The sequence below is a fragment of the Bison bison genome, unplaced genomic scaffold, assembly GCF_000754665.1.
Source record: "Bison bison bison isolate TAMUID 2011002044 unplaced genomic scaffold, Bison_UMD1.0 scf7180017860443, whole genome shotgun sequence".
NCBI lineage: Eukaryota > Metazoa > Chordata > Mammalia > Artiodactyla > Bovidae > Bison > Bison bison.
In genome coordinates, this window is record NW_011491015.1 from 731,760 (window position 1) to 746,605 (window position 14,846).

Consider the following 14,846-nt stretch of genomic DNA (forward strand, 5'->3'; position numbering starts at 1 on the left):
ATGTGGACTGACAGGCCTGTGCATTGTAAGCTGATACTGAATAGAGCTCATCTGAAACAAAGCACAACTCAAAGCAGTAGCTACTGTCTAGTCAACTGGTTACCTGATTCACTTTTATTAAAAGTACAGAAGCTAACAGTATTTCATAATTTCACATGCTCAAAAGTGCGTTAGTCTCAGGAATAAAAACGAAAACATAAAATGCAAAAAATTCAAGCAAACTGGGAATAATATTCCATTTACTTCATTTTGTAGTCTGGTCACTAAGTCATGTCTGACTCTTGTGACCCCATGGACTCCTCTGTCCATGGGATTTTTCAGGCAAAAATACTGGAGTGGATTGCCATTGCCTTCTCCAGGAGATCTTCCTGACCAAGGGATCAAATCCCAGTCTTCTGCACTGTAGTAAGATTTTTTACCAACTGAGCTATCAGGAAAGCCTGATATCAGACATTTAATTATATTTATACAGACATAATATGTATCCCAGAAAGAAAGGCATCTGCATGTATGAGTTTGAAAGCCTTAGACTACGGCTACAGAGAAACATCTACCAACTCTGGCCACTTCTGAGCAGTGGTGGGCAGGCCCCAGGTCAGGACTGAAGTTAAAGAGGTTTACGAGGTTCCATTCCTCAAAATAACTTAAGAGCTGACACTGAAATCAGAACTTTCGGGCAAAATTAACTTTAATTTCCAACATGGATATCATGTCTTCACAATCAGAATTTTAATATTACAGGACAAAACCAGAGGTATGTAATTTCTGAGATTTAAATTTAACATTTTTCTGTTCCATAAAATGAATCATCTGACTGATCTCTCAAGTTAAGCACTGTTTTTAACTACTTTAGATCTCACTTTGAAATGGTATTAGTTGATACAAATACCAATACTACAGATACATCAGGGGTTCATGCAGTTGGGAATTTAACTTTCCCAAGAGTAGAATAGCACTCTACAGGCCAGAATCCCTGTCTAAGAAGTAATAACAACTCCAAACATGTGTGACTTTAGGAAATCTACTTAGCCTCCTTACATCTCAGTTTCCTCATCTGTAAATGATGATAAGTGACTCCAACATAATATTGTTGTAAAAACTGAAAGACTGATATACAGAATGTACTTAAAACAGTGCTTACAGTATAGTAAGAATTTTCTAAGGATTGGTTATTATTACTTAAGAAACATGTAGTCATAAATATCTCAAAGAAATGTTTGTTATGTTTCCAACAAGTTAAATTAGCTTAACAAAAAAGAATTATTAGGAAAAGAAAGTCAATTCAGTGACGCACTCCAGACATAGAGTCCCTATTTAAGCAGAATCCTACCTAACCTGATGCTGAAACATAATGGCCAAAAGGGCCTTATAGAAAGACAAGTATCACCAATAATCTGGCTTCTGATCAATCTGTAATATGCAGAAGTTTTTCAGACCTAAATAATCATATAATATTTTGACTAGGACACCATCATGAAGATTACTTCTGTTTAAGAAGGGAGCATTAGTCACAGAAGTGAAATCCAGTTGAAATGCTAACAATTCACCTCCATCTTCTGCATCCTTAAGACACATTAACTCTGATCCTAGAGCTCTGTGATCCACTCAGCCCCTTTCTTCTTCTTCCACTGCGACAACTTCCACCTGTGGCCAACCCTGGACTTCATCACAAAGTACTGCTTCCTCCCAAACACTTCTCAGTCCTAGTGGGTCTACCACACATAATCATCCATGTAGCCTCTTACCCTCTTCTCTAACATGCTCGGAACCAACCAATGATGAATCCACTCAACCACATTCTCACTTGAATCTGGGCAACTCTTTGCCACTTTGATGACTCTTCTGTGCCTCCTAAGCCAATCTTCCACCTTGGGATGAACAACTGATCCAGTTTTTCTGACCTCAAGTAATGCTGGAGAGTCATTTGATCCTGCTGACTTGCTCTAACATGAAGCCCCACCTTCTAAATTCAGCTCTAGTCCCTATCAAGTTCCTCCCAGCAACTCCTGGCCCCTGGATGGCACCATCCCAAAACTTCTCCACTGCTCAGTAAACACCTCACTTACTGGTAAGTAAGGTCACCACCTGGAGCTTCTGCATCTTCTCTCCCCTCTCCTTCCAAAGTGGATTCTTCTTCTGTCTTTCGAAGGCCAGTTCTCCCATCTGTGCTTTTGATTGTATCCCTTCCACTCTCCTCCTGGGCAATGTGTAACCAATTATCCTTCTTTCCTTAGAACTTCCAGTGTTTTCCTATTCTCAAGCTCTTTCCTCAAGCTAGAAACATGGTAACACCTTTAAAAATCCTTACCTTGCCTGACCCTTCATCATTATAAATTACTTTCACTGTTTTCCTTACTAAGCTTTTTAATAAAGTCTATACTCAATGCGGTCACCTCCTACTCATCTGGTATCCAGCTTTTGCGTTTGGTCCTGATCTCATTTAATTTTCTATCAAATACCACCAACCATCCCACAACTTCCCTAATGCCACGAAGTCATCAGGAGCCTCCCCACTGCCACCTTCTATTTTCACACCTCTGACCTCTCTTTGTTATGATTCTATTAACGTCTCTCCCGGAGCTCCACATTATCTAGTTCTCCACCTGTCCCACTGACAGCATATTTGCAGCCTTACTCACACCAACTATTTTTCTTCTGTCCACTGACTCTGGGCAAGATGGCCTACTTCGGTGGTCACCCCCATGGGAAGGACTGTACAGTCTATATTCACACCATACTTGGAACTCTGGAGAGTGATTTTAAGGGGTATGAATTAAGTTAGGTAAAAAGAAAAGCCCAGAGTGTCTTGCACTGACAAAGTACTGACAGGCATTACTTATTATTGGTTCACAAATCAATGCCAAGGACTTTCTCAGACAATGATTTTAATACCTTAAATTGTGACAGAAGTTCATCTGTTGCACTTGTTGAGACTTCATTCTCTCTGGTTTCAGCCAAGCGCAAAATTTCATCTATATCCATTTCCTAAAAGAACATGGTGAAAAGCCAACAGTGGTCAGCATTCACTGAGAATACTGGTGCAAATAAACCAACCCTCTTCTCTGATTCCATTTTCTTTTATACTCACAGTTTTTATAATGTTTTATATCCAACATTTCAAACTACTATTTATACAAATCATAGGATGACACTTCAGAAATTTCAAGAAATAAAATTGGAATAAAAAACAGCAAAGTCAAAACCCTCCATGATTTTCTCATTCTTTCCCATTCAATTCTGTAAGCACTTTCAGCCATATAAGGAAAAAGAGAAACTATGTTCTGCAAGTAACTACTCTTTCTTTAGAAAAGTCTCAGGCTCAGAATGTGCTTCCAGAAAAGTTTAGACTCTCACAGATGATACTTATCAAGACATTCTTTCCCCTTGCTGTTAATTACCTGAGGCTCTGATTCTTCCCCTTCAAGCTCTTTGAAGAGATCCTCTGCTCCAAATTTCAAAATCGCCGTCAGCTCTTCTTTATTAAAAGGATTTGAACTGTAGAAGTAAAATGTAGTTGTAATCTCTTAGGGACATCAAATAACCTCTACTGAGTTCTAAATATATATTCTTCCTAAAGAGGTCCAACTACTGGTGAGAACAGAAATTCTGCCACAAGAAAAATGATCTCACAAATATTTCATGGTTTTTAATCCACAGGATGAGTCTGCAGTGGTAAACTTAACAAAAGACTAAGACAGCAATTATTTTCTGGTTGGTTCATATATTTACATGGGTAAGCAAGAAAGGTAATTAGCAACATGACAGAAGGGAATCCTCTATTCATCCTTTAATTCAGAAAGTTATTGTTCACCAAGAATTTTCAAACACCTGCTCTCTGGTCCAAAATAAAAGAACAAGCTTTTTCTGTCCTAGTTTTCTTTTTAGTGGAAAATCATCATCACCTAATTAGAAAGGGCTCATTTGATTTAACCTGTAACACAACTGTTAAGACTGCCACAGAAGATACTCAACAATCTGGTCAAAATGTAAACTCTCTAAGAGAAATTGTTGTGCTTCCAAATAAAGCTAGCTGAAACTTAACTATTTTCCTTTCATACCCTTTTGTTTTCAGTAGGAAAGGCAATCTCCACACCCAACATTTTTACCAATAATAAGAAACGGCTGCCAACTCAACCTGCTGCAGCCTCGCTGCTGAAAAGTCCAAGGCAATATGTGCCAGGCAGGAAGCCTGAGGGCGAGCACACAGCTGCCACTGCTGCTGCTGTGTCATACAGGACAGGCAGAGGCAAAAGCAAGAGGCTGGAGAGGAGGGCAGCAAAGACAAGAGGGCACACGCAGAGGGCTGGTACCCCCAAAAAAAAGAAAAAAGAGGAGGGCAGCAAAGACAAGAGGGCACATGCAGAGGGCTGGTACCCCCCAAAAAAATGAAAAAAGAGGAGGGCAGCAAAGACAAGAGGGCACATGCGGAGGGCTGGTACCCCCCAAAAAAATGAAAAAAGAGGAGGGCAGCAAAGACAAGAGGGCACACGCAGAGGGCTGGTATGCCAAAAAAAAAAAAAAAAGAGGAAGGAGAAATGGGGAAGGCAAAATAAAATCAAAGTGTCATCTTGCAGTTTTGGCTTGGTCCTTTCCAGGTAATCAACGGATTAATGTCTGTTGTAGAGCATCTCATGAGAAGAATGAATGAATTACACAAAATGACAATGTAAAATTGATGTCTGCTACCTCTCCCACCTTTCTGGCACTTACTTGGACCTCCCAGAGTTGTTTTCCAGAACCGTTCTGCCAGTGGTATCCATGCGCTGAATCACCAGGTGGTCCAATACCATCTTCTTCTTGGCCCGTTCTATGATCTCTTCCTCCACGGTCCCCTTTGTAACCAAGCGGTAAATATTTACCTGTAGGAAAAGGCAATGTTATGCTTATGGCCTGTTCACACACATAGAAAGTTATTTCTGCCTAAAATCAAGAGGGGAAATTAAAAAAAAAAAAAATCTGTTCTCTGCTATGGCTTACTACTTGTAAGTCATTGATCCAAGCAGACAACTTAAGCATTAATATATATTATATCTTCTACTATGGGCAGCATGCTACATTCTTAAATAAAAATTGCCTCTAAGAACTATTATTATAGCCTTGACCTAACAATAAAAATGCTGCTGAAGAATTATCTGTTTTACCAAAACTGAATCTCCAACCACATATGAAACTTAAATGGTAGCTAATACTGGAACAGACTTTGAAATTCATCCTTGAAGGAACAAGTGCATACTTGAGCAGCATACAGCAGCGCTAACACTGACCATGTTAACAGAAGTAGACTGTGCTGAACAATGTGAATATCACAACTTTTCTATACAAAAACAGAAATTTTTAATTCTAAGTCTATTCATCATGTACCTTTGAGTAAGCCAGAAAGTTACTGGTCATACACTTTACAAACAGTGAAAAAGAACTGGTCCATAACTACAGGCTCATCTCATCTCAGCCCTAAAGACAGCGTCTCTCTACGAGCTAATTAACAGGTATCTACCCAGAGACAACGACCTCCCCTCAAGCCACTTCCAAAGGCTTCTCCACTGACCTGCTTCTTCTGACCAATTCTGTGGGCTCGGGCTTGTGCCTGCAAGTCGTTCTGGGGGTTCCAGTCAGAGTCAAAGATGACAACTGTGTCCGCTGAAGCCAAATTGATTCCCAGGCCACCAGCCCTTGTCGAGAGCAGGAAACAGAAGTCCTGTACACAATGCAATATACTACTTTATGCAGTGGCCTCTCAGAAACAGCCTCACAGTCCAACAAGCCCTCACACCTGGAAACCCCTGCAGGTGCGAAGAAAAGTGAGATATGATGGACAAACTTTATGGAGGCTACAAGAATGTCAGGGACTTGATGGCAGAGTGAATTTTCATTTGATTAAAAGGTAAGAGTTGGTGCAATGAGCTAAGGGAGTCAAGTAGAAATGGATAAGGCAATAGGAGCAGAAGAATTAGTGGTCTTGCCCAACTAAAGCTAGTATACAAGTAGTTAACAGAAACCAGACAAACTTAGTTATCAACAGATCACTTCAGTACGTTGTCTACACACTTATTTCCTGGGTAAAGGAGAGTTATGCCATGTAAGGCAGGCAGTCCGTATAAGCAAGGAAACTTTATTGAGCAAATGTCCATTCATTTATTAGGCTGCTGAGGAATACAGAAACACTGTACTGACAGGCGACATGACGGAGCCACTGGTAGCACAGGGCCCTCAGTCACCACGGACATGCACCAAGGAAACCAGGGAAGGACAAGCTGAAGAGCCGCATACGGGAAAGACCCAGGCCCTGATGCATCCCAGCTTCCACAGCAACGGCATAACAGAGACTGGGCAGGCAGCCCACGCCCATCTGCATCTCGTGAAGGTGGTATCTGCATCTCAAACACTGGTAGTTCTGAGTTATCTTTTGATGGATGGCTGAACTTAATACATACACATAAATGCAATGAAAGGGTCTCCCCAGTCTGAATAACAGCCATTCACCAACACTGTCGGAGAGCTAAAAATAGAGAGAGCTGTCTCACAAGAACTTTAAACAGTTCCAAGAGAGAACTGATCGCCAGGGGTGTTGAAGCACTGAGTCTGTGATCCTTGGTAGAAATACCCAGCAGTTCCACACTCTAGAGCGAAGCCCACAGGTAAACACTTGAGAATAAGACATCTAAAACATAAACGACATCTGAGCTCTGAATGATCATAAAAAATTATTTTCAATGGCATTCTTTATCAAAGGTAGTATGCAGTATATTAAGATATTAGTTATGTCTATTACCAAATAGGTAAAGGTTAAAAAAACTATGAAACTAAAGGGTGAGGTAAAATAGAAGTATTCATACATAAAAGTATAAATATAGGGACTTCCCTGGTGGTCCAGTGGCTAAGACTCCGCGCTCCCAATGCAGGGAGCCTGGGTTCAATCCCTGGTCAGGGAACTAGATCCCACATGCCTCAGCTAAGACTAGGCACAACCAAATAAATTAATACATTAGAAAGTATGAATATAAATTGTTTGGAAAAAGTGATTCAGCAAAAGGCACTAAAAACCTTTTTTACATGCTCACATCCTCTTAACTAAACATCTGACAACAATAAAATGGTTAAATAAATGAGGGAATAGGCATGAGAAATATTAGAAACCATGATTTTTAAAATCTTTAAATGATACGGAGAAAATGCTTAGAGTACAATTTTGAATGAAATGTGACAACAGGACTATATGCAGCCTGATTCCAACTGGGGCAAACATATAAACAAATAAACGGTTTCCTCTGGGATGAATGAAATGGACCCAAATGATACGAATAGCAAGCTGGAAAGCGAGTTTGTACAGCTTTTCTTCTTGGTACTCTTCACCAACTTGCAAAATTTCTAAATGTGCATATAATCCTTTCCCCCAGTAATAAAGTACATAAATTTTTAAATTAATTTAAGAAAGACTCGGGTTTGCAGAAAATGGTAGAGAAACCATTTTCTCCTTCTAGCCACAGGGAAAGGGGCTGAGTGGAGAACTGTGAAGAAACTGACTTTAGTTTTTTCTGACACAGGGCAGTACAAGACATCTAACTCATACTGAGTTTAAACCTAGAGTAGGGCACAAAAGCCAACCTCAGCACACTCTGAATAATGACAACAGCTGACACTGACGGCACGCTTGCTCAGGGCTGCGTGCTGACTGTTACTCTGAAGTCGCCACCGCAGGGTTACAAAGCGGGGAGCAAAATCATGTGAAAGTTCATAGGTGAGGAACTCGGAGGAGGGAAAGGAGGAGTGGGAATTAGATGGTTATCAATAGTTTTAATAATTCAATTCCTCTTGTCCTTGACTATTCAGAGCCTTGGTTCTGAAGAGATTAGTGTCTAAAACTCCCCAAGGAAACTAAAATTTTAAGCTAGAGAAGAAGCCAGAATACCACAGTCTAATTGGGCCTGTGTGCAATTCGAGGGGCAGGAGTCCTGACTCTCTGGAGTGACAGATGCAGTGCTTAAAGCTCATGAGAAGCAGAAAGTCAAGTCCGGTCTTTCTACACAGAAGAGCCGCCTGGGCTTCAGAGGCTCCCACGCTCTCTCCACAGACTGCTTAGTCCCACCTCCAGCACTCTCCTTGGCCTCCTCCCCTCCTCATACCACTACAGCCCCCCACGCTAAACCTCTTCCCCCTCCTTCTCTCAAATCCCATGGTATTTAACAGCTTGACAGGCACACATTACAAGGTTACACGGCTTCTAGCTTGTCCTAAGGGCTCTTCCACACAAGCCTTAAAAACAAAATACTTCATATTGCCAAATTCAAGCTGAACACCTAACAGATGGACCGATGCTGCTATCAGCCCAAGCAAGGGAGTTAAGCCACATCCCTACCAAGGTCCAGCAAATCTGAGACACCACAAACACACTTTCCAAGACTCAAGTCACCAAGAGAACAGGTCGGAACCTTCTGAATTAGCACACATGTCAAAGTTAATCCTATTGGTCAGCCCTCCACAACCTGGCCTTGTTTTTCTTCTAGGCTCAGAAATTTGTCATCTGGGAGCACCAGAGAGCACTCGGTTGATATCAGAGCTACTCTGCCATTAATTCAGCCCAGGGAAGAGAAACAAGCATGGATATGCTTTTTGGGGGTGACAACCAAACAAGGTAAGAGCCACCTTTTACATCAGTGATTTCTCTTATCAGGTAGGACACTGTTCTGTGAACTGTTTCTGAAACAGAGTACATTCAGCTAGAAAGGCTTTCCCCCTTGATACAGAGCCCAGACTGCCCAAGTAACAAAGCCATGCATGCCGTACCTCAGACCCATCTGCGTTGAAGTGGTCCAGCGCCTGTTTTCGGATTTCTCCCTTGATGGAACCATCCAGACGCTGTAAAAATAAACCACGAGAAAATCATAAGGTAGGAAAATCAGCTGCACTCAAAATAGAACAGAAGACTTGAAACCTTCCTCACTCCAACACCCTCTGAGTAAAAATAACCAGAACACACTGGCCAAGTGCCGTCCAGGGGCTGTGCTTGAGCAGCACACCCAACATGCCCCAAGCTCTCTGGTTACACACTCAAGCTCAGAAGCTTCTGGTTCTGAGGGCCACCTAGGTCCATCCAAGGATGAGAATTGCCGCTAGGACATAAGGAGAAAGACGGCAACCACGCTGTGCTTAGAGGCTTTGTCTGATTCTTCATCTGTGGGTACTCAAGAAATCAGGAAAACACTACCACTGCTCACCTCACAATTAGCTCCTGCGGAAAAGTGACGCTCCTAAGTTAATATGGCTGAAAGCTGCCCTCATGTTAACTGCTATATACAGCAAAAAATCCTTTACATAATTTTGTTTGGAAGGCATTTCCCCACAATATTGAAAACATTCAGCTGGTCATATACCCCAGCTTTTCCAAAAACTAAAGCATTCAAGCAGCCAAAATGTATCCTCAAGAGAGCCTCTGGCATTTCCCAGCACATACAATTCTTACATTAGACTGTATGTCAACTCTAGGTCCAAAACAATGTCACTGTAGAGATACCATAACATGTGGATACTGAAGAATTACTACCTGTACACTGTATATAAAGCATTTCTCACTCTTTAAAATCATTTTCATATTGCTGCCCCTTAATCACCACTTGAGACAAACTATCTCATTTTACAGAGGGCAAAACCGACCAGACAGATGTTGTCTGCTAGCCAGTCATCAGTGGCGGGGCGGGGCGGGGTGGGATCTGGAAGGACCCACAGCTCAGCGCTCTGCCCACCAAACCCAGAGCCACCTGAACACAGGCAGAATCACACGTGGGAACCCCCCTTCTTCTTTCTGACTACCAAGTCTACCTGACAGCCCTGACCCAAAGATAAGTCTTGAAATCAGAAAACCCAAATGCCCTCTTTTTAGTATTCTCACTAAGCGAAGGCAACAGGCATGATAACCTGAGCAGACACCAGACTACTCACTCCCTAGAGAAAAAAGTAACATCTTATTTCACTGATGCCAAATGATGAGCCAGACCTGAAAGCAGCCAGGGATCAGATGTACTGAAAGATCACTGACTCTTTCTGCTGTGCTATTTCTGATAATAACCACAGTATCAAGACAGCTGCTGAAAGACCACACCACGTATTATGGATGTAACTAGGCCTTTCAGGGTTCTTTGAAAGACAATCTGCACTGAGTTTTAAAGCTTGGTCTTCTTAGAATCACTAGCTTCAAGTATCTTCAATATCAGCCTAACTTCATTAGTTCATCCAAAACTAAAGAAAAAACTTATGTAATAATATTAGGCCAAATAAACTGCACACATGCCTATACATAGATAACAGATAAGTTTTTGTTTTTTTTATTGTCTAACATGCAGAAAAATATTATGCTAAAGAAACTCCTTCTTCCTCCTTATTTTTCTCCTAATCTTACTGGAGATTAATGAATGAAGACAAAAACTCTTAATTTTACAAAAGTAAAATTAAGACCCTCCTGGACTCTTAATCTCAATTTGTTTCAAACAAGAAAACTCTTTGTTTTCTACCTGAGGCTAATTTAACAAGCAAAGCATACAACCCAGGAGGGAGGGAGGGAGAGAGGAAGGGAGAGACCGTAAGTACCGAGCATCCTTACCTGGAAAGGGTAGTGCTTAATAGTCAGGTACTCAGCCAGGATATCCAACATCCTCACCATCTGAGAGAAGATAAGGACTCTGTTTCCTCTTTCTCGAAGTCTTGTCAACAGTTTATCTAATAGAATCAGCTTCCCACTGCTCCTGATCAGGGACTGAAGAACGAAAAGACACGATCATGATCAAAAGGATACTTCAATCTGCCCTTCACCTCTAAGAGTTCATATTTTTAAAATCATCTTAAAGCTTCTGGAAGCCTTCTGCAATCTAGCTGACAAGCAATTCCTAAAATGCTCTTTACCTGGTATCTGTGACAATATACTTTCCAGATTTTTCCTAGCTATTTGGTTTTCCTCACCTGTTTTTAAAGCTTCTTTTGATGCTCCTTGAAGAGCCATCAGGGAGGAAAAGGAGTGTTTTGAGTAAAAGCATCTACAGAAATTAAACTGTCCTTAAGAAACTAATTACAAACAAGGTAGGCACACACCAGAAGAACTTCCTGTCCATTTTCCCTTTCGTTTTCCTCAGGGGGCTTAATCAGGTGACAGTGGTTGCAGCATTTCTTCAGTTCCATCACAATATTAAGGAAGCCAGATGTGCTGCCTCTTGTTCCTTTGGCGAGAGCCTTGTAATTCCTGGTCAGAATCCATCTGCAAAGTAAGACAATAATGATATTATCAGATGCAAAGGAAGAGAACAGGGTATACCAGGGAGATTATAAAAGGAAACACTATGACTGAGGGCATGGGGGCGGAGGGGAACTGAAAAGGCGAGGAAGGGCACTTTACCTTCTGCCTCCTGCCACCTCAGCAGGAGCCCTCACACACCTCCAGAGCCAGACCATTGAACTAAGGGCGCTTTACCTTCTATCTCCTGCCACCTCAGCAGGAGATCTCACACATCTCCAGAGTCAGACCATTCAACATTCTATCAGGTATTCAACCTGGCTGAGCACAGGAATATTCAACCTGGCTGAGCACAGGAATATTAAGAGAGGATAATAACAATAAAAAACTGATGTATGATGCAGGGAGCTCAATGATTAAGGTGCTATGGGACAACCTATAGGGATGGGATAGGGTGGGAGGTAGGAGGGAGATTCAAGAGGGAGGGGACATATGTATACCTATGACTGATTTATGCTGATGTATGGCAGAGACAAACACAATATCCTCCAACTGAAAGTAAGTACTTTTTTTTTTAGAAAGCCAAGGCAACAACAACAACAACAACAAATATATATATATACTAGAACATATATTACATTTATATATTTCACATAAACAATGACTATCACTGAAGCTGTCTTTAATATAGTATAAAAGTGGAAATTAAGCTATCACAAATTAGAAAATCAGTTAAATAAATGAGATATATCAATGACAGAAGCTACATATCCATTTAAATTGTGTAAAAGGGAGTTTTACAGAATACAGTGCTCATGATGAGTGTGTTTTACAACTCAGTTTGGAAAGAAGGGAGGACGGGGTGCGTGAATATTCACACATATCCAAATAAGCTCTAACCACAAAGCCCAAAATATGAGAAGCACTTTTCTTCTGCACTGTGAAATTTCTTTACGCTTTCAGCAATCACATGTTTTAGGAACCCATCTCAAAGAGGGATGGCTCAAAGACTACAGCACTATTTATAAAAGTTAAGTATTTGGAACTATCCAAATGTCCATCACTAGGGGACTAGTAACAAACTTTTCCACAGATCCACTATGCGGTTGCAAAAAGCAAGGGCTGTCTGCCTCTGTACACCACTGTGGAGTGTTCCCAGCACAGCTGTCTGGCATCAGTAAGTGAAAAAAGTAAGGTACAGAAAACTGCACAGTGTGCTACCATCTGTATAAGAAGACAAAAGGCCCGAAGAAGCTAGCGTGTATCTGCTTCTATTTTAAAAATTAAAAATAAAGGAAAGATAAACACTAAGACTTTTAAATATAACAGTAATCATTACCTAAGGAGAAGAGAAACTGGAATGGAGGAGACAAGAATGAAGGCAGGTCTTTGAACAGGCCAGACTTGGCAGTTTTGGCTTTGGAGCTCTGTTAACTATTAGTAATCATCAACAAAATTAAACAAAGCAATTCCTTAAAAATAAATTTCCCTCTCTCCGACCACAAATAAACTGCTATTTAAATCTGTGTTGAGACTTCACTAAAAAAGGCAGTTTACCTGTCAGTTCTCTCTCTCATGTGTTCCTGGCACTGATCTTAATCCCAGTCGGGCCTGACTCAGCCAATGACTTACTTGTAATACTGTTTCTGAAGGGCTGACATCTCCACTCTGAGAATCTGTTCCACTTTGGCAGGAAGAGATTTCTCCACATCTTTCTTCACTCTTCGGAGAAGGAAAGGCTCTAGCACCTTATGAAGACTCTGATAGCCATTCTCTCTCCCTTTCCCATGGTCTTCTTCAAAATCTTCCCAGAACTCAAACCTAGAGATAAAACAGAACAGTGTTACTCAATTACACAGAAAAAAAAAAATTTTTTTTTCCCAATTAAAATTTCTTTTTTAAGGAACCAACTAGAAAAAAAAAAAAAAGTCCGTTAAAAAAAATGAGTCTTCCCTATAAGGATAAATAGATTTTATCTTTCACTAGCTCTTGAATATAAGAGCAGGGAAAACAAAAGGCAAGGAAAAATCAACTGAAACAATTTCATAAGTCTATACTGGATAATAGCAGGTTTCCAATTCTGAGACTGGATCCAGGGTTCACAAAATATTTCAGTAAATCATGCAATTAGTACATAAGTAACAAGTTATTGTGATAAAATGTTAGGCAGAAAATTAATCATAAGCTATCGTTTAATAAGCTGCAATTTACAGGGAAAACAATATTCAGAGATAAAAGAATAATTAGTGGTGGTATCAGGGCTGTCACCAAATGTAAAAACTATATCGTTTCCATCAGTCATCCTTACTGCCCACAGATTTAAAAGTTAATAGATCACAATGGCAATCAACCACACAACAACCCCCAGACAAGAAGAATGATGTAAGTGATACAAATTTAATACTAACAGAACTTGGAGGCACAAAATTTATCAATGAAATTTAAAGACAAGTCACCCATAACAAATTCTGCCTGGACTCTACAGATCAAAGTTTCTCCTGTGTAAATATTAATTCAACCATCTTTCGATCACTAAAGGACCTGTGGCAGAAATTCAGTATGGGACACTATGATCAAAGCTCTTTCAAAAATAAAAATTGAAAGAAGTTTCTTTCATGGGGCTTAGAAAAATATAAGCTTGCTGACTTGCCAAATGAAAGCCAAGAAAGCACTTGGAAGAAGCTGCTTAGTTCTGTGTACAGACTGAAGCTCAGTGGGTGAGATGAGGCCCTGCTGTGCCGAGGTCAGTCAAGTCCCGGAATTATAAACTCAGGACTTGACACTACCTAGAGCTACCATGTAATGAGATCTCTGATAAGAGAGAAAGTCAAATGCCAGCACTGCCTCTAGGCACAAGGATGTTAACTGTCTGCTGCCATTTCTGATCTCAGGAACGGCCAAGCATGCCATCAGGCACCAGGAGCATCAGTTTCAAGCCCAGTGATACCTGGCAATGCCTGAAACAACCACGTTCAGAGAGGCAGAGAAAACAACCTTTAGAGGTAGCAATCTGAGAATACCATTAAAGCTTCTCCCTCGACAAACCAAAGGCACACTGTATTCTGCCATACTGCTATGAAAAATAAGAACATAAATTGAAGAATTAAAACTGATAAGAGGATTAAAAGGAACAATGTAAAAAATGAGGTATCTCAACAGCATCTCAACGCAAAATGTATGAGGCAACTGGAAATGAAAGACCATTCCTATACATCAAGCTACTTTCTGAAGAGCTGGGAGATAAATAATTTCAAGGGAATGTTTTAATTTACATAACACATTTTAATTAAAACTACACTAGTCTAAAAACTTAATAAACTTTTTTTTAAAACAAGACTTACTGCTCCTACTGTTTTAGGCAACAAGTATTTTCACCCACCTAGTGTATTCTTATTGCATTAAAAAAGTTAATATGAGATATTATTTCTTAGATATATACTAAGTTATTTACAAACTGCCTATGGCTGCTTTCTGTCTATACAGCAGATGAGTAGTTGTGACAGAGACCGTATGCCTAGTTGAAATGTTGACTACCAAGTTCTTTAAGAAACATGTGCTGGTCCATGCAGTGGACAACTGTCAGTTTGTAATACCACGGATATAAAAGGTATACCGTCATCATGGTGAACTT

The 14,846-nt window shown here is 40.5% G+C and overlaps 1 protein-coding gene across 8 annotated transcripts in view; it reads right to left on the reverse strand.

Annotated features, from left to right (window-relative positions):
• The window catches only part of CHD2 (chromodomain helicase DNA binding protein 2), a 111,614-nt gene that overhangs the window by 37,561 nt on the left and 59,207 nt on the right, over nucleotides 1–14,846 (reverse strand). For 7 of the 8 annotated variants that reach the window (XR_824549.1, XM_010832154.1, XM_010832152.1 and 4 more), the window contains 8 exons: nucleotides 12,848–13,036; nucleotides 11,077–11,239; nucleotides 10,592–10,744; nucleotides 8,782–8,853; nucleotides 5,546–5,695; nucleotides 4,711–4,859; nucleotides 3,399–3,495; nucleotides 2,893–2,985 (listed from right to left, as the gene is read on the reverse strand). Coding sequence is in view for 7 of the 8 variants with exons in the window: in XM_010832154.1 (XP_010830456.1) it covers nucleotides 2,893–2,985; nucleotides 3,399–3,495; nucleotides 4,711–4,859; nucleotides 5,546–5,695; nucleotides 8,782–8,853; nucleotides 10,592–10,744; nucleotides 11,077–11,239; nucleotides 12,848–13,036 (1,066 nt within the window). In the remaining variant the exon portion in view is untranslated. The other variant, XM_010832159.1, reaches the window with a different exon arrangement.